Here is a 25,808-nt window from a genome sequence, read left to right on the forward strand (position 1 = left end):
TGCGTATCTCATAATTTACGAACTGTCCGGACGAAAGGATTCCGAAGTATTGGGAGTTTACGGAATGCGGTTTCCCAGACGAATGTACTACTTTACCGTACCTCGCGTGCACGTGCGATACAATGGTCTAATTTAGATCATTTTTCCGAAAACACCCTCGGCAGTAACGTAAATCACAGTTTACGTTACGGCGCACCGCCTTATTTTTGTCAGGGAAATGGTTTTAGTCACCAACGTTTCCGGCTTCTTCCACAAACCACTTTCGAGTACCGAATTATGTTCTATTGTAAAGAATATAAATTTCTAACGGAATTTCGAATGCAACAAATTCAAATATGAATAAAAGAAAAAGACGGAAATGGAGAAGTCGGTAAGTCCTCCAAACGGTGTTTTTAGGATACGGACTTCTCCACCATTTTCTCCGTTACGCGTTTGGAGTGACGGTTGCAATACTTATAATAATAAATCACACACACCTGAATTGTTTTTTTGCCGAGTTATTTTTTTTTTTTTTTTTATTCCAAACGTTTTCGGCCAATTCGTATAGGCCATCTTTAGGTTTTAATAGTTTTCGTTGTAATGGAATCATTCGTTCGAAATTCGTTTGAATTTGAACTTATTACAACTTTTGTGTATAATAAATAAATTAAACTAAATATATGATAAAATGTAATCTAAAATCGCGTTTCAATTTAACAATAAAAATAAAAGAAAAATTATAACTTTGAGTTTGAAATACTAAACACTCCAGAACATGAAAATGTTTATGGATTATTAAAACCCATATTTTTCTCAATTTTATATTTCCAAGCCGTTGGTAATGCTTTTGCATCTTTTGCATTTAGGCATCTGTCCCTCATCTTACTTCTGTAAATCTCTATTTTCTCCATTTCCATTGCGATGGAAGGTGAGTGTCCCGTCCTAACAATCTTGGCTTCATCCCATTTGACTACTGATCCGTCTGCCTGTGCCATACTTGCTAATATCGTACTATTCAGTTTTTTATTTATACTATATTTGTGCTCCTTTAGTCGTACTTTCAGGTTTCTTCTGGTTACTCCGATATACTCTTTCTCAATACCTAATTGTTGGTTCTCAAAGGGTATACTGTATACACCCGGTTGGTCTTCTAAATTAATTTTGTCCTTGTCGTTTCTTAATAATCTATAAATATTGGGTGCTCTTTTATATATTATCCTTGCATTTTTGTATTTTCCTAATTCCTTCACCACCTTCTTCGTTTGTTCATTGTATGTGAACTTATTGAATGTAGTATTGTTGTTATGGTTTGGATTCGTAGCTTTTTGTTTACCGTAGCTTTTTACAAGGCCTATGATTGTGGACTTTCTGTATCCTAAAGTCCTTGCTATCTGTTGAATTCTATTAATTTCTTTATCCCTGTCTTGTACATTGGTGCAGTACAGGAAGGCCCTTTTGATCAGTGCCTTAAACGCAGATAATTTATATTTATATGGGTCTTTTGACCATGCCGGTATGTATAAAGGAGCGTGTGTTGGTTTTAAATATACGTTCGTTTGTATGTTTCCTAATTTGAATTCCATGTTAATATCCAAGAAATGGATGTTCCTTCGGCTTTTTTGTTCTAATTTTAGCTTCAATCCGTGCTCATTATTGTTGNGTTTTTAGTATTTCAAACTCAAAGTTATAAATTTTCTTTTATTTTATTGTTAAATTGAAACGCGATTTTTAGATTACATTTTATCATATATTTAGTTTAATTTATTTATTATACACAAAAGTTGTAATAAGTTCAAATTCAAACGAATTTCGAACGAATGATTCCATTACAACGAAAACTATTAAAACCTAAAGATGGCCTATACGAATTGGCCGAAAACGTTTGGAATAAAAAAAAAAATAAAAAATAACTCGGCAAAAAAACAATTCAGGTGTGTGTGATTTATTATTATAAATAGATAGCATTGCTGAGAGGGTAGATAGGTTGCAATACTTTTAATAGCCCACCAGTGGCCGAGCGGTCTTCGTACCCCGAACGTCGATTTTGGTGGCTGGGACGGGCCGGCCACGTAAAGTTTTCTCCACGTCTATAACGCCTAAATAGGGGCCAGTTTCCCCTAAAAAAGAACTCCCGAAAGGCATCCCCTAGGCAGATCGCCCAAGTGTCCCATTGCCGTAACTAAACAAACAATACTTTTAATAAAGGACTTAGAGGACTGAGTGTTGTTTAACGGCCGATTAGTCATTAGTAAGAAAACGGAAGGAAGGGGGAAGATACAGGGCCGGATCATGGCATAAACAAATATCTTGGGCCCAAAGGGTGTTAATCCGACCCTGGAAAGATAGAATGAAGTGGCGAAGAATACGTCACTCGAGACGTATTTCCCGCCAACCTAGCCGTTAGTGGATAACGTTAAAATTAGCGGAAACGTTGGACGAGAGAGGAAATGTATTACTTTCCAGAACGCTCGGCCGGGACTTATCGTCGGCGTTAAAAGGTCAAACGCGGAAATAAATTTCCATCCGGTNCCGGTAAGAAGAAAATGTCTAGGGCCTAAAGAGGGTTAATCCGGCCCCGGGAAGGTAGAATGAAACGGTGAAGACGTATTTCCCGCCAACCTAGCCGTTAGCGGAAACGTTGGACGGGAGAGGAACTTTCCAGAACGCTTGGCCGGGGACTTATCGTCGGCGTTGAAAGCTCAAAGGCGGAAATAAATTTCCATCCGCGTACGAGTTGCCAAGTTTATCGCCGTCAATATTTATAAAAGAATTGATATTTTTTTATTGTATAAATCGTGATATAAAAATATTTCGAAGCAGTTTAGAATGGTTTTCTTATCTCCATTTTGTAACAATAATTTCTCCCAAGACTGTGTCGGTGCTCGGCGTAATCGCAACGTTTATACACTGACCGTTCCTTCGTCGTAATTACTTTGCCATTTTAAATTAATAATTTAGAAATTCTCCAAGCTCAAGTTTCAAGTTCCGCGCGTACCTCTCGTCGTCCACGTTTCTGTTCGACAGATACGCTAACGACCAGAGGACCACCAGTTCCGCTCCCCGAAAAATGGGAGTTCGGTGGTGAGTCGCGCCCGGCCGTAACGCCCGAATAGGGGCCGGTTACCCTCGAGACCTCCCGGAAAGCATTATCTCCGCCTATAGCCGAGCAATAGAGACGCACGGGCCGATCCTTGGCGCGAATAGAGAACGTCCGCGTCTCTGGTTTGAAGGAAACTGGGTGAGCGCGTACCCCTAAATTAAATAGCCTACAAAAAAAATTGCTATTAGGAATTACTGGAGTATACTGCGCTACATCGCACTCTGTGTACCGGCGGGCCTAATGCCTCTGGATTTAGAAATACGACAGCATAGTGACGCAAGAAGAACCGTAAAATAACAAACGTCTACAAATTGGTTAAATAACAAACGTCTACAAATTGGACACAAGATTGGTGACGGGAGACGGAGATTTTACGAAATATCATTATACATTTAATCGTCGAGACGACGAATTTGTGGGATAAGTGACATACACATCTTATTTGACTGTACGCAATATGAAAAAATAAGAAACGAAGTAAAATTAATTTATAATAAAAAGGTTACAATCAGCCTATTAGGAAATCGGTCTTATAAATAATGTTAGCGTATATTATTATTTCGACGAATTTATAAAAATTTGTTATAAAAACAGAACATAAAAAAATTTCTCATACAGATCATTGTCAAACTAATGATATCAAATATACTTTACTCAACAAAACAATATACCGTATTTTGACGAGTATAAGTCGCACTTTTTGGGGCTCAAATTCATGATTCGTCTTACACTCGACAGGTAACCATTTTTACAGTGAAATTACCTACAGTAGTGGTCCACTGTAGGGACCAACCTGTGCAGTGGTCCGTTAAGCACATGGTCCCTCAACCGAATGGCTAAGTACCTAGATTATCAGAATCATCGCCGCCGTGTTCTGTCGACTGTCATAGCGTGACCTCTGAGTTTACATTAAGAAATGACGATTATTTCAGTTTAATAAAAGTATCGATTCATACATCCGTCATATTCTTGAATTAAAAAAAACGAATAAAATGCGTGTTTAGACAATCCCACTAAAAAAGTTTTTTCTAAATTTTTTCTCTCAAAATAGGGGCGCGTCTTATACTCGTCAAAATACGGTAATTAATGTCAATAAAAACAGAATTGTCGGGTATTAATGTATTGCGACTACCTGCAAAGCGGGGTTAATTAAAAGAGGCAGCAGCATTTAATGCTAGAGGTCGGAGGGAGTGCTCCACTAAATGTAAAAAGAAATGTAGCCCTAAGCGCAGAGTTCGTCCAGCGAGAATCGGCCGTTTCGCTTCTCTTTCTACGCCGTTAGCGGAGTGGATAAGACGCTACGCGACGTACGCTCCAACCTCGGCAATTTCGGTCGTTTCTTTTGCGTAATAAAATTTTATTTCGCCGCATCAACAGCGCGATTATTCCTCACATTTAGGGTGCGACTATGCAGACGCGAATTTAGAGCCAGCGATTTAGTTTTCGCAAAGGAAAACCATGCGCAAACGAGAAGCGAGAAATAACGCTGGCGAGAGCGAATTTCTGGTTCTCGCGCATATTTGACAGGTTTTGATATTTATCGCGTCTCGCCATATATTCTCGCTCGCTCGCGTCTGCATACTCGCACCCTTACGGCTTATAAACAACGCGACATTGTTTCCCGTTTCGCGAAAAGAAAGTTTCCGTATATTTAACTCTCGTTTGTGGTTAAATAAAATTTTTATTTTTTCGTAATTTCGGATTTGGTAGTATTGTTATATTTGAAGCGTAACAAACACCGGCGCATCGGGAAATTGTCCGTAACGATTAAAAAACGATACGGTACGACTCGGCTACCGTATTTTCGTATCATACCAGTCTTTTTTTTGTCTATCCGCAGCCACGTCCAAAGCTTATTGGCCGGTGTTGACGTACTACGTAACCGTAAGGCTAGGACTCCACTACCGTAAAAACCCCTCGACGTAAAAGCTTTTAACCACGTGACCCTGATATCTTACGCTTGAGCAGGCCGTAAAACCAGCGTGAAAGCGAGTTGAGCTATGTTCAACTTTCGCCAGGATTACGACTGTAAACGGTATCTTCAACCAATCAGAAGTCAGTGGAACTACGTCATCGCAACACGAAGCTAAAATGGCAGAAAACGAGCTTTTGTGTACGTGCCCTCGTGGCTACTCTAGAATAGATCCAGAAAGATATATCGAAAACATCCGAAAGTATTCGTGTATCTACGACAAGAGGTAACTCGATTATAATAATGGATATCAAAGGAAATCCTTCAATTTAGAGGCGTATATAATAAAAAAGCTAAGCTTATAAGTGCTGTATATTATCTTAATAATACGATAATAAAAGTTAGTATATGAAAGTAACGATATTATTTTTACTACATTTGTAATTATAGTACAGAAAATACTCGTAGAATATAATCATTGTCTTTATACCGATATATCACGTATACAACCGTCTTTCGTTTCTACCAATTCACGTGCGAAGAAGTATTTACTTTGGACACTTGGAGCAGCACCGTCGCCGTAAAAACTTCGCGCTAGCCGGACTACACCGTAATCCGAGCGCAAACGCAAATAGGTCACGTGATTAAAAGCGTTTACGGCGAGGGGATTTTACGGTAGTGGAGTCCTAGCCTAAGAATAAACATCTTTTTACGCGCTTTAAACCCCAGAAATAACAATACGGTAAAATAGCGACGTACCGGTACGAATTACGCGGACGTCGCTATAAAGGCTGTCGGTCGGGTTAGGGCCGGACGGTACCGTACGTAGTCCCTATTTTACCATAAAATTAACGTAGGCGGTTATAGTAATAAATTCAAACGGGCTACCGCCGCAAATAGACACGACCGGAAGTGTTTCGAATTCGGAAAGGCGCAGTCATTCCGTTTCAAGTAATTTCAATCGAGTTAAACGGGAAAAATCTACGGTCGATTAGGCGCGGCTTTAGCCCGGATAATCGTCTTTGGGCGTAATTGGCGGGATCCGCATTAACGCGCACGGGCCACCCCGTCTTTAATTAGTCCATAAAAATCGGTGGTAGAATCGGCAATTTAAACGCCTTTAATTAACCGATAGGGTAGAAATAAGAAGAACTTATCGTGTTTCGCCATTCGTTTGCTTTAATTTCGTATAGCGCCCGCGTTCTAACTTCGGCTTATTTATCGCCTCCGTCCCGTAGGGCCTAAGGCCAGAATTGGCCGAAGCCAGGCGCCACGACTTACGGGCAAAGCGGCCTTCCGATAAAATTCGTCGTAACCGAAAAGGCGGTGGTGGAAAATTGAGTTTATCCGGACCCTCCGCCGAAGACATTCCGTTAACGGAATTGGTCCTATGTGGAATCGAAACCCACTTTGGACGGGGGTAGACGTCCGATGGTTAAAAGGAACTGCGTACAAACTCTCCGACCTTTTCTTTCTTCGGAAGGCTTCGGTAGTCTACGCTAGTATTGTACACTATGTACTGTACCAGTACCTAAAATTATTGGCTTCTTCGGAGATTATTTTTTCCTCCAGAAGTTGTAGTCGAATCCATCCCGCCTTCTATCGTTTTTCTTCTTTCCGCTTCGTCTATCGACGCACGTATTTGAAAAGTAAAATTACGCCTTCCTTTTCTCTTCCGTTTTATCACCGAAACTGGCCCGGAACAGCACGCGCCGAGACGAAACCGAAATCCGACGGCGGATTTGCCCAACCAAGTGGCAACTAACGACACTGGCCAATCCCGGCGTAATCGCTTTTAACGGCGCGGACGGTGGATAAGGCCGAGTTTTCCCACGAGANGTTATGCTCAGTTCTACTTTAAATGACCACATCCACGTTGGATATTTAAGAGGCAGGTTTTGGTGTACAGTACTGAAATTCATGGTGCGTCTACACACATGTTAGATAAATGAAACTATTGGCGCTTTACCTTATAAGGATCATAGGAGTACTAAATCATGGATTATAGCATCCTAAACAAATGAGGAATAAACTGAAGAATTTCTCAACAGTTTATCATAAAGATTGTGCTTCCTGAAACTACGTATTTTGCTCCTAACAATCCTGGTAGCACGGAAAGCTTAATACTCTGGTACTTCAAAAGTATTAGTATAATAAGTTATGTAAAACTAAATGTAACCTTATGTAAATTTAGCGATGTTTTATTGTATTTTCATGTGATATTCCAGATGTATTATAATATTGTATTTTCATGTGATGTATTTATAGTATTAATTTTATTTAATATTTTGTAAAACATCGAGGTATCAAATATTTATTGTAAACGCGACCATTTACTGCGTACGTATTTAACAAACTTGTCTCTACTTTGTAAACGTGGTAAGTTATGTTATTATTATTATTTTTTGTTTTGTTTATATTATTCTATTTATTATTTATTTATTATACGCGTGTGCAACCATATATATATATATATATTGTACACGCGATTTAATTATTACTTCTGTGTTATCTACTGTAAATCTTCAATGTTACCATTATTGTAACCTTGATTTACCCGGTAATGCTCTGTGGCACCGGGGATGTGTCTACGGACATATTACTATTAAATATATCTGTATCTGATCTGTATCTGTTATCCGGAGCATCGGACGATGCGTGTAATTTGACTTCCGGAAAGGTTGCCGTCGACCCGGAAATTAAAATCAAATCCGCGGCCTAGCATCGACGGCCTCGGCCTAACCTGGGCGGCTAAAACCCGCCCGGAGTTTCTCGGAAGAGGCGCCTCATTCCCGGAGGGTGGGGAAGGGCGCCGATGGCCTCTTCCTCCGGTCCCGCGCCTCCGACTAGAGGAGGCCGGAGAAGAATAAGGACGGAATCCCGGGCGGCGGAGGCCGTCGGGACCCGACCAACTCAATGGAACTCTCTTTCTACCGTTTACGTCTGCGCCAAAAATGCCCGGAGGGGAAAGCGCTATTCCCGGTAAAAGAGGGGTTACTTATCGGCGTTACGGAGAAAAGATTACGAAGGCGGCTCGGCGCGCGCGGAAAGTTTTGGCTTCCGAAAGGGGTCATCCCCGTCACTCACCGTGGGCGTCGGAGATCCGGTAGTATCCGTCCGTCGTCCCGCGGTCTTCGCCCGCCGGCGGGCCGCTGCCGTTTCGCATCGGAGGAAAGACGGAGGCGGGTGGGTCCGGGTCGACGACGGCGGCGCCGGAAGTCGGACCGTTCTCCCGCTGTTGGCAAAAAGAAAAATCACCGGATGAGTTCCCGTCCGTCGGTCTTTTAGGAGCTAGGTCGCGCGCGCCACCGAAGAAAGAAAGGGCGAAAGAAGTCGGCGCGGAAGCGGAGGCCGCCCAATTTCTTTCGTCCGTCCCGGCTAAACCCGTGCTGTATCGTTTCTCGGACGCGTCGGCCAGCTTTATCTTAATTCCGTACCACCCCGTAAAGAAACCATTTCCCGCCGTCGAGGCCTGGGAGTCTATTTACGTCCTTTCCCGGGAACGGGCATCCGTGCCGTTAAATCTCGGTAGTTAACGGCGGAGGGTCCCACCCGCCGTAACGATCGAAAGACTCATCGGCCGGGGTATTCGTTTTTTAACAACGGATTAGGACTGCGTCCAGACGTTTCCCCGCGTTTAAAACGGGCAGAAAAGACCCGGAAAGAAATTATTAATAAATACAGAAAACGTTTTATCCAGTCGTCGTTTACAAATAAGAAGTAAAAGTTGCCCAAGGTCGATGCCCTATTCTCTTTATTACGGCAATTTACCGTAGATTAATAGGTAACCGGCAGGATACCCGCCGCCCGCCGGTTTGGGGGTAGAAACCGAGGAATTGCCGCCGGGCGGCAAGAAAAAAAAAAATGGGGCCGAGAGAGCGGGAGGTCGAGAGTTCGGACAGGTAAAGGGCAAAGGGACGATATTTTCCCGGCCGAGAGATTAACAAATCCCGGGACCGAAGGGTTTTAATGAGAAAATTTCCGATGTAAGAGACATTTAACCGGAACCGTTAACCCAATTTATTTTCCGTGGAGAAAGTATTTTAAGCGTTATTTAGGCGGACGGGACTTTAGACTCACCCCGTAGACTCTGGACTGGGAGGAATATATTTTCCAGTGGTTGTCGGTAGGAAGAACCGTTTCTTCTGTTATGATGCCTCTTCTGTCTATCAGACTGCCAAAAAGTTTTTCTATTAGCATACGTAGGTATACGGCTAAAATCTTAACTTAATATTAAAAAAGACCGCGCATTTTACGTAGAAGGGACGATCTTTCCTTTCCGTTAACCAATCGCAGTTTAGTTAACGTCGTATTTTTCTCACGCCACTGCAACCCGCCATTTTCTAAGCGGAGCGCGTGGTTTTAGCATCGTCGCCTGTCGGCGCTAGCGAAATAGTTTTGCTTTAATATGTCGAAGGACGGCGAACTACCAGTCGCCAGTTCCAGATGCTCGTTAATTTTATGGAAGACGACCCTAAATTAATGTCGGGGAAGTCGGATGCTTCCTTCACCGTAAAAGATGGCCAAACGGAACGTACATACGGCTCGGAATAGCATTTTCGCAGTTGTTTAAACGCCAATCACATGGTTCCGATAGAAACTGATTTTTATCTTATTCGTTAGTTTAATGATACTACTCAGAATAAGTCCTCCGGCCAGATAAGAGTCCTTAAGAGAAAAGTCCCCCGGCCGGATACCTTAAGTCCTTATCTAAAACTTTCTTTTGCTCTTTCTGCCCCGTGGGCACTAAGAGAGCGTCTTTTAGCCAGCCCATTATGGGTTCGACCAGGCCCGCAATGGGGTGGCCGAGTGGTGCGGGACGGGGGCCGATGTATCCGGTCGGACCACTCCCGAAAAATTCTTGGGGATTTTTCGACCTGTCCGGATTCGATCCAGGGAGCGACAGATTGCCACCTCGACCGCTCGGCCATCCGGGACAAACATGGGGAGACGAAACAAGACAGAACTACGTTCAGTGCAGGGACCTGTTGGAAAAACTTGTAGCCCGAGGCCAATAGCAGATCCAGAAATCTCGAAAAAGGTGGGAAGGGAAACAATATGGCCTCAAAAGGTTTTACTACTTGAGATGCCTGCTTTACTTGCAAAAATCCCAGAAGGGAGTGCAGCCGTGCCCCACACACCTCTCTAATCCACCCCTGCCTGAGGCTATAAAGGACCACTTCAGATGCACTGCAAACCATTCCAGATGTATGGAGTGAAAAAAGAAATGCAGAAATAAAGAAGTGTTGGTGTAGGATTTGAGGACATAGAAGAGAAGAACTTCCAGGAAGTCATTGATGAGCAGACAATAATATTAAAAGAGATGATCTGGAGGAGTTCATTTGTTCAAATTCTATAGGAGAAGATGAAGTTGAAGAACAACAACTCCAAGAAACTCCCTAGAAAATTTCAAAAAGAAATGCGTGATACTAAACACCTCGAAAATTTCTTTTACACAATTATTATTTATCATCACAAAAACGTTTTAGCAGCAAGCAAACCATCATATTTCTTTACAAATATGATAATTATCTGGTTTGTGCAATGAAATTTAAGAAAAGACTCGATATTTTATCCTGGTACACAACTATGTTCGGAGAATAAAAAACAAAAGCAACAGCTTCCCATTAGTATGATCTTCCAAAAAGCATCCATACTGATACACACCACTACTACTGCCACTGAATCTGTCTTAAGTCCCCGCTTCTTCAGTATCCGACATTCATATTCTGAAATGGAGCTCTATCAAATGCTACTCACTATGGTCACTATAGTCCAATTTTCATGTATTTCTCAGTGCACTCAATATGGCATAAAATTTTTTCCTCTTTACATTCAGAAACATCAGACTTAAATGTTATTTAACAACGTTTAAGTCTGATTAATAACGTGTAAAAGCATAAGTTTTTATTATGATGATTTTATTATCAATAAGCTTACCCAGATAGCTGTGCTCTTTGAAAATATAACTCGTGCTCGTTAACAAGAATGTAAAGGAAACCGAATGTGTCGGCTAAATTTAAAACTAGAGTAGAAAAGCAATCTTAACATTAATATTTTTTACACTGACATTATATTTGGAGATATACACATACACACCAATATATATAAAGTCTGCATTCAGTCCTCTGTATATTCTTGTTAACTCACATGACTCCATTGTATATAATCCTTTAGAATGTTCATCGCATGAGCATATTCGCACTGCTCAAGTATTAAGGATCAACTAAAAGGTCTTAAATATATTAAGTATAGCTCCAAAGAGAATGGTACCGGGACAAGCTTATCAATAATCTTATCAAAAAGCATTCAATACCATGGCCATGCTCCACAGTGTGAAGCATAATAAAACATGTGTGACATTTACCAGGATGCTATCAAAGAAAGAAAAGCTTGTCTGGTCTGCCATAGAAATCCCTCTACATATAATTTATTACAAAATGATAAAGAACAATCTCCCTACAAGAACACCATAAGTTGGGTGTCTATCAGATTCCAGCCAGAGATAACCAATTTAACATTTGTATGTGATACGTCAGATACGATTCTAGACCATTTGAGACAAGACTAAAAAAAGCATAAATGCGACATATGCATTAAGAGGTCTACGGTGGCACTATTGGCCTTTGCTTTGGATGATAGTAATGCAGTGGAATGGGAGAAAGCCAGAATTATAAGACCGGTTAAAAAGGCAACTGGCAAAATTCATTGAAGCGCTTGTATATTTCAAGTACAAGTTTAATTTCAAACCTTGCATATTTCAGTGGCCATACATACATCATCAACGGGAGGAATTGCAGCATCTGTTTCCACCATGTAGAAGTTTTTGTTAAAAAGTTTACTTCCTGCTTTATGTAATCATGTTGTATGGCATGTAGTGTTGGTCTTGATGCCTGATTGTTTACTGAGACATAAATAATTTGCATTTTAATGTTTATCTGGATATTATTTTGTCAGTATGAGCATGTTGGGATGTATGCATATTTCTTAAAATTTTATTTTATTTAGTTTTATTGTCGGGATAAAAAATCGTCGGGCCAACGGTTTTTCCCGCGCTTTTTCCACGTTCCAACGAACATCGGTGGTCGCCATAGAAACGCCACTCGTACGACTTTTGAAAACTCGACCGTTCATTGGCTAAAGGACATCGGACCATAGGCAGACGTCTTACAGAGCTGGTAAATGCTGATTGGAGGAATCCAATGCAGTTTCAATCCTATAAAAGGGTTGAGTGGTGGCGGGAAGTTCAGTTTACTTCAGTTTACTTCGGACATAGAAAGTGAACTCACGTTTCGCTTTGGACTCATAAAGTGGCCATACAATTGACTTTGTTCGCCTAAGCCGACCGGAAGATTATCTCGTCTGGTGCTACTGTAAATAACTTTATTGTTGTTCGTCGCAAGGTGCTTTTTCGACGGACCTGTTGCAGAGGATAATTAACTTGAACTTTGTTAACATCTAACGTTTGTAATTCTTATATGTGAACTTTGTTTTTGTATCTGTACATACGTTTATTTTCAATATATATTAAGTTCTTAAATTCAACTGACTAAAGTGTATTTTGAACTTGACTTTTATTTTCCATTACATTTGTCCATTATGTTGTATGCAAACTTTTATTAAGTAATAAATGCACCTAATACTAAATAGTATACAAGACACTTACACAACCAAAAATCCACTTTATGAAACAAATTGAAGGTGGAAATTGCTAAAAGCAATTGAAAACATTCATTTTTCTCCTTCGTTTTGTTTCACGAACTGGATTTTTGGCTGTGTAAGAAGTGTTTTGCATTATTTTATTTAGGTAAATTCAAATATCCTTCAGTTAAACACTTTTGAATGCTGCTGTTCCTTTGTTTCATTTAAGTTTAGACCTGAAAGAAAAGTATAACTAGCTTAAAAACATTCATTTGAAAAATAATTTATGCTGGATATTATAAGATTGTAGTATTCAGTGTGTGAATTTCGTCCAGTTGGCAATTTTTTGTTAATTATAATTGGTTGCATAAATCAACTAGGACTACTTGGGATAAAGTATAGATTTATTTACAAAGAATTTCATTTCATACTGTATCCACTGATGCGTAACTCATGGATAAAACAAGATCTGTTATGCACAACTAAACAGTTCAGTTTTCACTCAGCTTTGTGACACAAATACTAGTTTGAGACTGCAATAAAAATAATGTAAATAAAAAATAAAAATTCTTACATCTCAGCTGGCCCTGGATAGAATCATTGAAAGCATTATACAATATTTTGGCGTGTAGCATCCGCCAGCTAAACCGCACGAGGTTGGTGTTCTGTAAAGTGCCTGTGCGAATGCATATAATCTGGCTGCTTTACACGATTCAAATATTTTTATTGAGAAAGCTATCTCTTATTTGACAATATGGTGCTTCCATTGGGAATACTAATACGGTCGACCCCCTACAACACTGTTGATTATTCTGTTTTATATGAATTCCATGTTGTATGAGTCACTTAGATTTTACAAATATATGTGCCGGGCTGTGAATGGCTCACATATTTGTAAAATCTAAGTGACTCATACAACATGGAATTCATATAAAACAGAATAATCAACAGTGTTATAGGGGGGGTCGACTATATATAAACTTATATTCCAGTATACAATAGCAATCTTATCATTGTTTTTCACATGTAGTATAGAAATTTGTAATAAAAGATACATAATGCGGTTGTAATAAAATAATAATTTTAATTCAAAGTACGTTAAAATATGAAAATAATTGCATAATATGTATTTATATTTTAGAAAATACAAGGAAAGAGCACTTCCACAGCTTTCACGGATGGCACGCCACTGTTCTTTATTGATGTGCACGTTTTCATTATTAAATTTTCACTTTCCAAAAACTTGTCACAAAGTTTTTACCATTGTAAGTATAGGACTTTAACTTTCTGGTAAAAAGCTAGTTAATGTATTATACAGCAGAACACCATAAGCTCACTTAAACTATTGGAGTTACTCTATGTGATTTGCTGATTTCATTTTGTTGTTTTTATCATAATTTCATTTTCTCTCTCAACACAGTATACGCTTTGGTACCTTTATCCTGTATATATGCTTATACTGTTGTGATTTTTATACCTTTCATCTACATTATGATAGACAGTACACAATATTAATATAGACTGTATTTTCAAAATAATGTCTTCCACTCTGGCATTGCCAAGTGCCCTGTAGAATTTTGAAAGTGAATGGAATTGATTTATCTCCATAAATCATTGCATTTTAGTTTTAAATTTTAGAATTTCAGAACCTGATAAAGAAATAGTCTAAATTTATTATTTTTTAAAGTTTACTTTTTTGGAAAACAGAAGGTTCAATACAGTACAATCTTGTCTTGGTAAACCAGCCAATTTAGTTTTCAAACTCCAGTTTTCACTAAACTTGAATATCTTTACATTAAATATCGCAAGATATCAAGCCCAACTTTGAACACTCGAGCTTGGATACTACATTACAGATTGTTTGACTCATCATCTTAGGATGCTTAAAAAAAAGGTACAGTATCTTATAAAAATACTGTATAATAAAATATAAAAATCAGTTCCCCAAAATTTCCCACCAAAAATACTGTACTGTAAATTTCCACCAAATTTAGTGGAAATCCACCAACTTGGCAATACTGATTACTGGTTATGGCAGCACACTTGGATGTTTTAATCACAGCTACTGTGAGAACCCAGACTTCAAATTAAACAGCTTAAACTAAATAATAACTCAAAAGTATTATCATTTTCAATAATATAACTTTGTCAGCAGTGATATCTGTCAACTTTCACATCTGGGAGAATCTCTTCCTACATGTTCTCAGCATCAGAGGAGATGCTTTCTCGTGACCTTCTGACATGCTGTCCCAAATTTGCTGAATTAATATGACAACTAACAGTCAGCCAAGTCATTTGCCACCAGTCCCTCCAATAATAAATTAACACAAAACCTTACAGTTGGATTATCGTTGTCTCCAATTCGAAATATAATCATCTCCAATATGGCCAATATTACTACCTTCTATAATGGAATAATATAATTAGTGCCTCTAGTAAGGGATTATCCTCTTTGCCAGCTACAGATCCTCGGGACCTCAGTTCATCCTTCCATAACGGTTAGAAAATCTTCTGCCTTCAAACTGTCCCTGGTGAGCAGAACTCTCGTGTGTATGTACCTCTCTACAAGAACAATTATCACTTTTATCAATGACTCTCTTTTACTCCAGGTAATTACAACAATGTACAATTTCATGTGAACTCTCTCTTTCTTGTGAAAGCAATGTGTTTATCTCTGTTGGAACATGTAATTTTGTTGACAAATAAACAGGTATTAGTTAGTTAACCTAGTAGCTGAATGACTCATTTGCCATCTAGCTGTCTCACAGACCTCCATCCGGAATACAATCGCTTACCCATGTGAGACCAAAGTCTAACAAAAGAAAAAACAAATTGCTGTCACGGCTTATGTGTTGATAGAGACACAGTGGTGTCATCCTGACGTGACATCAAAGAGGTNTGATAAAGAAATAGTCTAAATTTATTGTTTTTTAAAGTTTACTTTTTTGGAAAACAGAAGGTTCAATACAGTACAATCTTGGTAAACCAGCCAATCTAGTTTTCAAACTCCAGTTTTCACCAAACTTGAATGTCTTTCCATTAAATATCGCACGATATCAAGCCCAATTTTGAACACTCGAACATGGATACTACATTACAGATTGTTTGATTCATCATCTTAGGATGCTTAAAAAAAAGCTACAGTATCTTATAACATACTGTATAATAAAACATAAAAATCAGTTCCCCAAAATTTCCCACCAAAAACACTGTACTGTAAATTTCCACCAAATTTAGTGGAAATCCACCAACTTGGCAATACTGATTACTGGTTATGGCAGCACACTTGGATGTTTTAATCACAGCTACTGTGAGAACCTGGACTTCAAATTAAACAGCTTAAACTAAATAATAACTCAAAAGTATTATCGTTTTCAATAATATAACTTTGTCGGCAGTGATATCTGTCAACTTTCACATCTGGGAGCATCTCTTCCTACATGTTCTCAGCATCACAGGAGATGCTTTCTCGCGACCTTCTGACATGCTGTCCCAATTTTGCTGAATTAATATGACAACTAACAGCCAGCCAAGTCGGTTGCCACCAGTCCCTCCAATGATAAATTAACACAAAATCTTACATTCGGATTATCGTTGTCTCCAATTCAGAATATAATCATCTCCAATATGGCCAATATTACTACCTTCCATAATGCAGTGTTTTTCAATCTTCTTGAATATGTGACCCCTTTACAAGTTAAAAAAATTCTGGCAACCCCCTAGGGCCATATTAAAACTATATCAGTGATTTTAAAAACTATGTATTTAATTTTCTTTCTGTTGAAACAAATTATTGTTGATTAAAATGGAAATTTCAGAAGAATCGACAATAATTTAACACACATGAAGTATGAAAGTTCCTTTAATTATAACATTACGCACAGGGAACTGTTGACCTTTTTCTTTTTTTTCTTTTTTTAGGATCTAAATTTTCAGCTTATACTTTTCTACTTTTTATTTCCATTTGCAAATCAGCTCAATACTTTTTCTGCTATCATTTTCTGGGGTGGGCTGTAATTCTCACTGAAATTGTAGTTTTTTTAATGTAGTGTAGGACCTACAAACACTTGTCTTTTTCTTCTACCCGCAACCCCCCGTGTAAGGCTTTGCGACCCCCAGGGGGTTCGCAACCCACAGGTTAAAAAAACACTGCTATAATGGAATAATATAATTAGTGCCTCTAGTAAGGGATTATCCTCTTTGCCAGCTACATATCCTTGGGACTTCAGTTCCTCAATTCATACTTCCATAACGGTTAGAAAATCTTCTGCCTTCAAACTGTTCCTGGTGAGCAGAACTCTCGTGTGTATGTACCTCTCTACAAGGACGATTATCACTTTTATCAACAACTCTCTTTTTACTCCAGGTAATTACAACAATGCACAATTTCATGTGAACTCTCTCTTTCTTGTGAAAGCAATGTGTTTATCTCTGTTTTGTCCTGCTATATTGGAACATGTAATTTCGTTGACAAATAAACAGGTATTAGTTAGTTAATCTAGTAGCCGAATGACTCACTTGCCATCTAGCTGTCTCACAGACCTCCATCCGGAATCCAATCGCTTACCCACGTGAGACCAAAGTCTAACAAAAGAAAAAACAAATTGCTGTCACGGCTTATGTGTTGATAGAGACACAGTGGTGTCATCCTGACGTGACATCAAAGAGGTGCCGAGCCTCTGGTCACACTACAGTTGCCATTTTGGAGATTTTAGCTCCAGATTTACTAGTTTCTTCTTGTCTAGAGGTGAATTTGGAGGCAAGTTGTATTTAGAGGTTTGTTTCTAAAGATAATTATTTCTGAATGTTATATAAAAAAATTTTTTAGTTGTAAATTAATAAAATTCAAAACTGTAAGTAAAAGTTCATTTTAACCAACTGCCATTGGTTAAAAAGAAAAACAGTATACAGGAGACTGTAATCAAGGTTGTAGCTTTAGGGAATTTAGATATGTTAGATATGTAAAATTGGCAACTGTGACATTAAAATGCTAATAGAAAATGACATGTTAATTATTTAAATGAAATGTTTAATGTTTTAAATGATACAGTAGTTGTAGTTATTGCTATTATTTAGGTTGGTAATAAGTTTACAATTTTTGAAATTCATAACAATCGAGAAGCTTTTTAGAGATATTTTCTATCATATTTGGAGGTTTTTGGAGGTAATTTGTTCCATATTTGAAAACAAGGTTTTACACAGCATGGCAGCAGCAGTCCAATCTGTGTTTTGATGCATTATTAACAGTTGATTCAATGCTATGAAATTTGTTCATGCGCTCAATTGTATCTATTACATCAATTGTATTCATATTTAATTACATTTTTATTGTGTTTAAATTTTATTTTACAGTATGAACTTCCAATAATTCAGCAATCATCTTAATCAGACACCATTCGAGTCCTATGTACATCAGAATACTGAGATTTTACTATGTTGATTTTATACAGTATATATAACATGTATACTATACAGAGTACATAAACTAATGTAAAAAATTTCTGTATTTATTATTATTGTAATTTTAGTGTTTGGATTTATAAAATAAAATTTAAAATTATAAACAATATATGTGATTCTTAATATATAAAAAATAATTTTTTCATAGTAACAAACTTCTAAATTATGTAAGTAACATATTTACTAGACTGTATATTATTTAAAAATTAATGAACATTCATACCTTGGAGGACCTGAAGTGCATAATACAGCCAAGCAGTTTCCACATATTGATCCTCTACTATATGGATTAACTTTATGTTGCCCATTTTTAGAAGTAAATGAACCCTTTATCTGAAAAATTATATTGTTTTATTAATTACATTCTAATTACTATCCATATATTAAGAAAACTTGTAAGTATTTACTTTAACAATATATTCTTCAGAGCAAGTATATGGAATCAGTAACACCAACTTATATGGGCTTGTGTTCACCCAATTATTTGGACTCACAAAATAATTCATTTTTTTGCAATTTAGTACTGTTTGTGTAGCAGTGTAGTTCAACAATCATTTTTAAAATAAAGGTGCACATGTTACAGATGCATTTTAATTTGGGAATCATTTCTTTGGAGCAGTCATTCTCAATGTAGACTGAGGGACCCCCTGAAGATTACAGAGAACCAAAGGGAGACCAAAGGATGTAACAAATGAAGAAGGGAGCCATGAACAATTGTAAGAGGAATGCATGTATGATTCAATTTTTATTTGATAGGCAATAGTCACAGCAAAGTCTAGTGGTGGTCATACTACAGCCTTAAAAGTTTTTATGCTAATTATTTTATTACTAGTGTGTATATTTTTATGACCTCTGAAGATAAATTCAATACATAAAAAATGAAGGCATCATTTGTTAACAATTTCTAACGCACTGATATTTTGGTGTTAGACAATTACATTTCATAAAAATATAAATATTTCTATAAGTGAATTAATATTTCTAACATCAGCAATATATTTCTAATTTATAAATAAAATATATTTTTGAAACCTAGCTACTGGCCAATCTTCATACATAAAATGTCGCATGACCCCCTACATTTCAAGACAGTGGGATTTGTGGCACTAATCAAAGGGACCTACTCCCACTGCCCAAACATGTTACACAGGTAAAAGAAATTAAATTATATAATAAATATTGCAAAAGAGCATGATTACCAATGTAAATGGGCACCTACTAACCATCCATCAAGAAACTACACTGGCCACAAAAAGGAGAGCACACCTTTGGAAGAAATCCAACCACTTAGTCTATTAAGAAATGATAAATAACATGTAGATCTGACATAAACACCAGGAATATTTGGAGTAGGCCTACTGGTTATGGACCTTAGGAGCAGTCAACAAATAGAATACATATAACTTGCAAAATGACTGAAATCATTTAGAAACAATGCTAAATTCCAGATTTTAGATGTAATGGTATAAATATTTATATAATAATTCATATAAATAATAATAAAACACAAAACAATTATTACACTTCTAGAACTTACATCTTCATTTGTCGTTTGATTGGATGTCGTGAGGTAAGTGTGAAATCCTGCCAGGCCAAATACAGACCACAGTGAAAAGAAGCATATAATTCCTTCTATCAAACTGAAATTTATTCAAAAATCATACATTATAAAATACAGTACATTCTACAAATAATTTGTTGTAATAGACAGTTTCAATTCTCACAAATATTCACTTGGTTTCTTACTATTAAAATAGATTCAGCAAAACATTCATAAAAACACAAATAAAAATAAACTTACAAATAATTATACAACTCAGCTATTAAATTCTTGATGAAGATTTCTAAATTCTTCTCTCTTTTCACAGATTATTTTTCATGAAGAGAAACAACAGTTTGAATAGCATGTTCCAAATTATTCAAAAATGCATAAATTTATACATTTTTTATGAAAAAGTATTATATATATACTAGCAGATAAGCCAGGTGTTGCTCAGGCAAAAAGTAATGATAGTGAAGATTAAGATAATTACATTATAGCCAATCTTACCCATTTTCACAGAATGCAGGAATTAGGTCCCCCGTTTCCAGACTAATTAAAAAATTTTTTACATGGGTCTAAAAATATGTTCGATTTCCCGCAAAAATGCAAAAAACTGCATCCGTGCCTGTAAATCTTGCACGCTGCTTTCTCTTAACACTTTCATTGTTAATTAATTAAGGAATATACTTCTTTCATCCCTCGTGGTACCCTACTAAAACACAGTCAAAAATGCAAAAAACCGCATCTAAAATAGTACAATAGATGAGTTCTTCAGGGTAAGCCTTAATCCTCCCCCTCTCCCACGTGGGGGAATTTTGAAAAATCCCTTCTCAGTGCGAGTTCTCGTGACATACCCTAACTGTGTACCAAATTTCTACTTTCAACTCCTAACCGTTTGGGCTCTGTGCTTATTATCAACCCATCTCAATTATACTATAGCTAAATATACAGTAGAGCATCGATTATCTGACTCATTTGGGGACTGGGGTTGGTTGGATAACTGAAAAAACGGATAATCAAAAAGTATGAAAAAATACATTATTAGTATAGTATATTAGTATATTGCTATGAATCACTATGGAAGTGACAACGAACTGAAAGAGGCTGTTAATGACTGGTTTAAGAACTTTGATAACTGAGTATGCAGAAGGCATAGAAAAGCTGGTGATACACTGACAAATGTTTAAATTTGTATGGCGACTACATAGAAAAATAGCTAAGGTATCATGTGTGTTGTAAAATAAGTGTTGTTTCATTATCTTAAATAAAAATATCTAGAGAAACAAATGTTCTTTACTTTTAAAATGACCTTCGTACTATAGAATGATAAGAGCAACATAGAAAAAATACAAGTTCTGGGTATATATAGGATCCCTATTATATCCCAGATTTGGCACTGAATTCAATTTGTAGCTTATGTATAATCTTTCATTACACNATAAAAAACAAAAACAGAAAAATTAATACTTAAAATTTTGTAAAAATGAAAAGGAATCCCATTGATTTTGAACTTAATGAAGCCTTTTATCGGATTAATAAAGGATTGTCAAAATTTTCTTTAATATAAACTATTACGGCTCCCTAAAACAGCAGATAGATATGTGTTTAATGAATTGAGACATCCATAATTATGTGCAATGATAACATCTCACTTGGAATAAAAATAAATAACAATAAAGCTGTTTTTTAACAATCAAATATTGTTTATTTTAATTCTTGTTTCATGTTAAAAAAAACTTAATTAATTATCATATTTTATGGTGCGTACATAAAATTCAACTTACACAAAAAAATTGTTCTTTCTTATATGTGACATTATAATCACCCCTAGGTTAATAAATTTCCACATTTCGATCATTATCAAAGCCCAAAACTTCTGCACAATAATGATGATGATGATAACATTTTTTTCCAATTTATATTATTATTGTTTAATTTAAAACAATTAGCCTTCAGTAGATTACAAGTATCCTCCACTTAGACCAATTCTATAATTAAATAATAACATTTTTATGTAACATCACTGTTATTATTTTAAGGCTTTTCAAGTAATTAAAGTTCTTTTTTAATGAAGAGTAATGACTTTTGCTATGCTTCTCTTCTGCTTTACATTCAATAGAAAATACTGGTAGCTTGTTTTATATATATATATCAGTCGCGTGCCGTGACATTTGATGATAGATAAGCTGTGTTTCTGTTAGAAGTTGACTTCCAGGGGCAATCAGTTAATTGCGCATCAGTGATGGTCTAGGGTCCATTTGTATTCGTTTGTTCAATAAGCCAGTAAAAACCATAGACTTCTCTAAATGTATTTTTAATATCACAATTACATTCTGAATCACTAACCACGATATAAGGGCTAAAATTATAAATAAAATAATAAAAACTTACAGTAGACCCCCTATAACACGGATTCCTATAATTACGATTCCTATAAGACGGCGAAAAAATTGCGACGGTATCCGTACAAACTGGTAAAAAAACTCCTATAATTTGGTAAAACGTCATCGGGCAGCCGAACTACTTTCCGCCGTCCAGCGCCATGGTACAGAGAATTTAGGAGGGTAAATTGAGTTTACTATCGTTTGTACAGTATGTCTGTACAGTAACCCCTGCACTTGTATTATGTCGCTTCCTATCAGTCCATCAAATGGTTGCATAATTTCATCGTCTACTATGTAGCATGGATAAGAAAATTGCAAAAGGCCGATTTTGAACTGGAAGTTATTTTTACCATAGGTGTTGACTCTGTCCGGTGACGCTTTGGAATGGGGTTTCACTCCTGTTGATTCTCATCTTGCCGTTGTCAAATTTGTGTGCCAGTGATCTCAATAACAGCATGACTGTGGAGCCGGTATCTATAGCTAATTGAGTCAGTATATCATTAATGAGGCAATGTAATGCAGGTTTCACATCGTGCGCTTTGACATTACGTTGAGGTGTTGTGTCACTGAATCTAGATATTCTAATTCCCGGTGTATTTTATCTCTTTTGCCGAAACTGGCCTCTAAAATTTCGTCAGTTTCTGTTGTCACTCCTCTCTTGTGGCTGTCTCTGAGGTCGAGGTTGAATCTTCCGATATCGCCAGTTAATTCTTGAGTCCCATGAATTGTGTCTTATCGCATATTGTCTTGGTCTGTATCAAGAATTAGATGGTTGATTTCGCACGCCGCCTATTATGTTTCTCAGGTCCTCGGATGAGTCCTTATATCTGTTTCCTTGATGCCTGGAGAATTTTGTGTGACTTCTCTGCCACCTTAGTTCGTCTAATTGTTCTTGTAACTGCCTAATTGTTTTGTCTATAGTTCTATCAGAGTATGTATCTCGGGGACCTCGGGAGTCGTCAACTCGCCTTCCTGAGGGTAAATATTGTAATTGAAATCCCAAATATTCCCGAGGATGCCAATCTCGCGGGGCCGTATGTCGAGTATCTCCCTGACCCCATTCTTGGATATTCAATCGTTTTAATTGCTCCTAAATTTTCATTAAAGTTTCTTCTCATTAATTTTGATTGGGTATGTCATGTTCCATCTTCGTATCGTTAGGGTTATTTATACTTCTTACAATCACTCGTGATTTTGCCATTAATTGATCTATGGTTTCCTCACTAATTGCTATTCGCACCACTTTATCGAAAGTATCAGGTTCTTTTGGCATCACTTGTCACTTTATTCTATCATTGATTCCACTTAAAAACTGTACTAACAAGCGTTTGTCTCATTCTATTTGTTGGCATCTTTTAACAACCGCCTTATCACCAAATTGTTCTTCAATAGTTTCTACTACTAAGGTTTGCAGTCAGACGGCATAAGTCTGCACGTCCTCATCTCGTGCTTGCACACAAGTGTGAAATTTTTGTAATTGTAATGAAATTGGTTCTCTGTCGAATCTTTTGATGATGCGTTTTTTAATTCATCGTATGTCACTACTTCCTTCATCTTTGCATCCTTCCACGCAAAATCCCGGGCTATACCCGTTAATTTTAATTTTGCAACCCCTAAGCACTGTGCCTTGGACCAATTTGTTAATTTAGCTATTTCATCCAGGGACTCAAAAAAATCGGTGACCCGAAGGCCATCAATGTCCCCTGCAAAAGATGGTATTAAAGGAATCATGCCCCAAAGTCCACCTACTGCGACGCCTCCTGCTGTCTCTGGCCGTGCACCTCCAGTTGCTTCTCCACATGCACTACCTTCTCCTCTATTCTCCATCCTATTTCAATTTCTCTATTGATTTATCAAAATATCTGATCCCGCTCTGACACCACTGTGACCGAAGGGCTAGTACCTCCTCGATGCCTTGTCAGGATGACACCATCGCGTCTCAGTTGACCCGGAAATCTAACTAGTTCACGCAAGCGGTCGCGTAACGGAGTGATCAGATTCTGGATGGACAGAGTGAGAAAGAGCGCACCAGAAGTGATTCTTTCAGAGACTAGATTAACATAACAACCGTTTAATGGGAAACACTAGGAAATACATATCTTACAATATGTCGATAGATTCGATAGTAAGGTTTAAATGACTGTTCTTGAGAGAGAGAGCTTACAATAGTTCGCATGGCGATAAATACCTGGAGTTTGGTTGATTCTTGAATAGCTGATAATTGATAATGAAGTTCTGGACTTAATCCAAAATTCTGGCGACAACGTAATTCAAGTTTCTTTGGCACTTAATAAATATTGTTGCAATTAATCCCAATAGGAGGCACGTAATAGGTTCTGTTGCAAATAATCCAAACAGGAGGCACGAAAAAAAGTTCGGTTGCGATCTGACGACTTCTATCCAGAGGAATGGCGGCAACTGTCTCAAAAATCTGTTTGTAGCTATATTCATTTGACAACTTTGCAATAATAGGTCGGAAGGTTATGTGAAAGCGTCTTTTCAAGACTGAGAACTTGCTGAGTAATTAACTCCCAGGTGTGAAATTTGATACTTAATCGATAAAATAGTATTATTAACAATTTAGGTCAGACTGTAGGTTAATAAACATGACTGAATCTCACAATTATATGTGATGATGCAAATGAATAATTGGCACCTACAGAAGGACAAAATGATGGAAAACAATTATAATTAAATATGTCCTGGAAAAGTAAGAAACCAAGCAATAAAAAATAATCTCTAAAATGTTTAATGTGCTTCTGAGTAGTAATAAATGATGTAAAAAGAAAAAAATGCATATGCAATTTACCAAAGCTTTCCAGTGTTCAAATGATGTAAATTTGCATCATACTGAAACAATGTCATGCAATTTTGTATCGTGTCAGTTGGCAACGAAAGTGCTAATGTGTAACTGTAACCCAAAGACAACTTCTTGAACAGGTTGAAAATATTTCTTTTGCACATAAATTTTTCACTATTAAGATGTTATTTCTTTTATAAAGTATACTGATTAATGCCCCAAAAGAAGGGTCAGACATTGCATATAATAAAGTTCAATAATTTTGATATCTATAACCGAAACTTGTCAAAATTGTTTATATTAACTTCAGTTTAAAAACAATTTTTCTGTAAATACCTTGCGGGAGAGTCTTTAATTGCTTCGATGAAATTTGTTTCACGAGCAACTGAAAATAAAACAAAAAGGATTCATGCATATCTTTTAATAAAATAATAAATTTAATTAGTAACTATCATTAGTTAAAATTTAAATTTTTAACTTTTCTTAATTTCTTCTATTAACTTTTTATATTTCAAAATATAAAGTGAAACAACCAAAATTATACCAGTTGATTTGATAACACTACTCTGTTACCTATTATAAACTTTGATGTGAAACTAATGTGCAACTAATACAAGTTATTGTCTAAAATCAGTAAATGATATCATTAAATTACTTGGATAATGTAATAAATAGACATCACAATTAAAAGATGATGGTAAAAATAGACTACATTTAATTAAAATACTCAACTTCTAATTTTTAAATAAAATAATTAACACTTCAGTGTTGCTCAAGTTTCTCCTATGTGATGTAGATCTAGTGTTTGATGTTGAATTTATCTTTTTTTTTTGTCAGCAGTAATCATCATGACTAATTGGTGCTCATGCATCATCTGCTTATATGAGTGACAATGGAGAAAGGCTAACATTATTTTGTGAATAATGGGTTATGAAACTCTGGAATTGTTTCGCTCTTCTTGGAGAGATGACAAATATAGAAGATCTCTG

General features: G+C 36.9%; 1 protein-coding gene across 1 annotated transcript; it reads right to left on the reverse strand.

Moving 5' to 3' along the window:
* Positions 1-764: 764 nt before the first annotated feature.
* On the reverse strand, positions 765-25,204 carry LOC111614135 (probable protein S-acyltransferase 3; the record flags this gene model as incomplete). Its single annotated transcript, XM_023355516.1, has 6 exons — positions 765-1,129; positions 8,079-8,226; positions 9,072-9,165; positions 18,316-18,425; positions 19,630-19,732; positions 25,156-25,204. Coding segments are annotated over 6 exons (869 nt in total), but the record flags the coding sequence as incomplete, so codon positions are not given.
* Positions 25,205-25,808: the final 604 nt, after the last annotated feature.

This window comes from Centruroides sculpturatus, unplaced genomic scaffold (genome assembly GCF_000671375.1).
Source record: "Centruroides sculpturatus isolate CEXI.00-Female unplaced genomic scaffold, Cexi_2.0 scaffold2041, whole genome shotgun sequence".
NCBI classification, from domain to species: Eukaryota; Metazoa; Arthropoda; class Arachnida; order Scorpiones; family Buthidae; genus Centruroides; species Centruroides sculpturatus.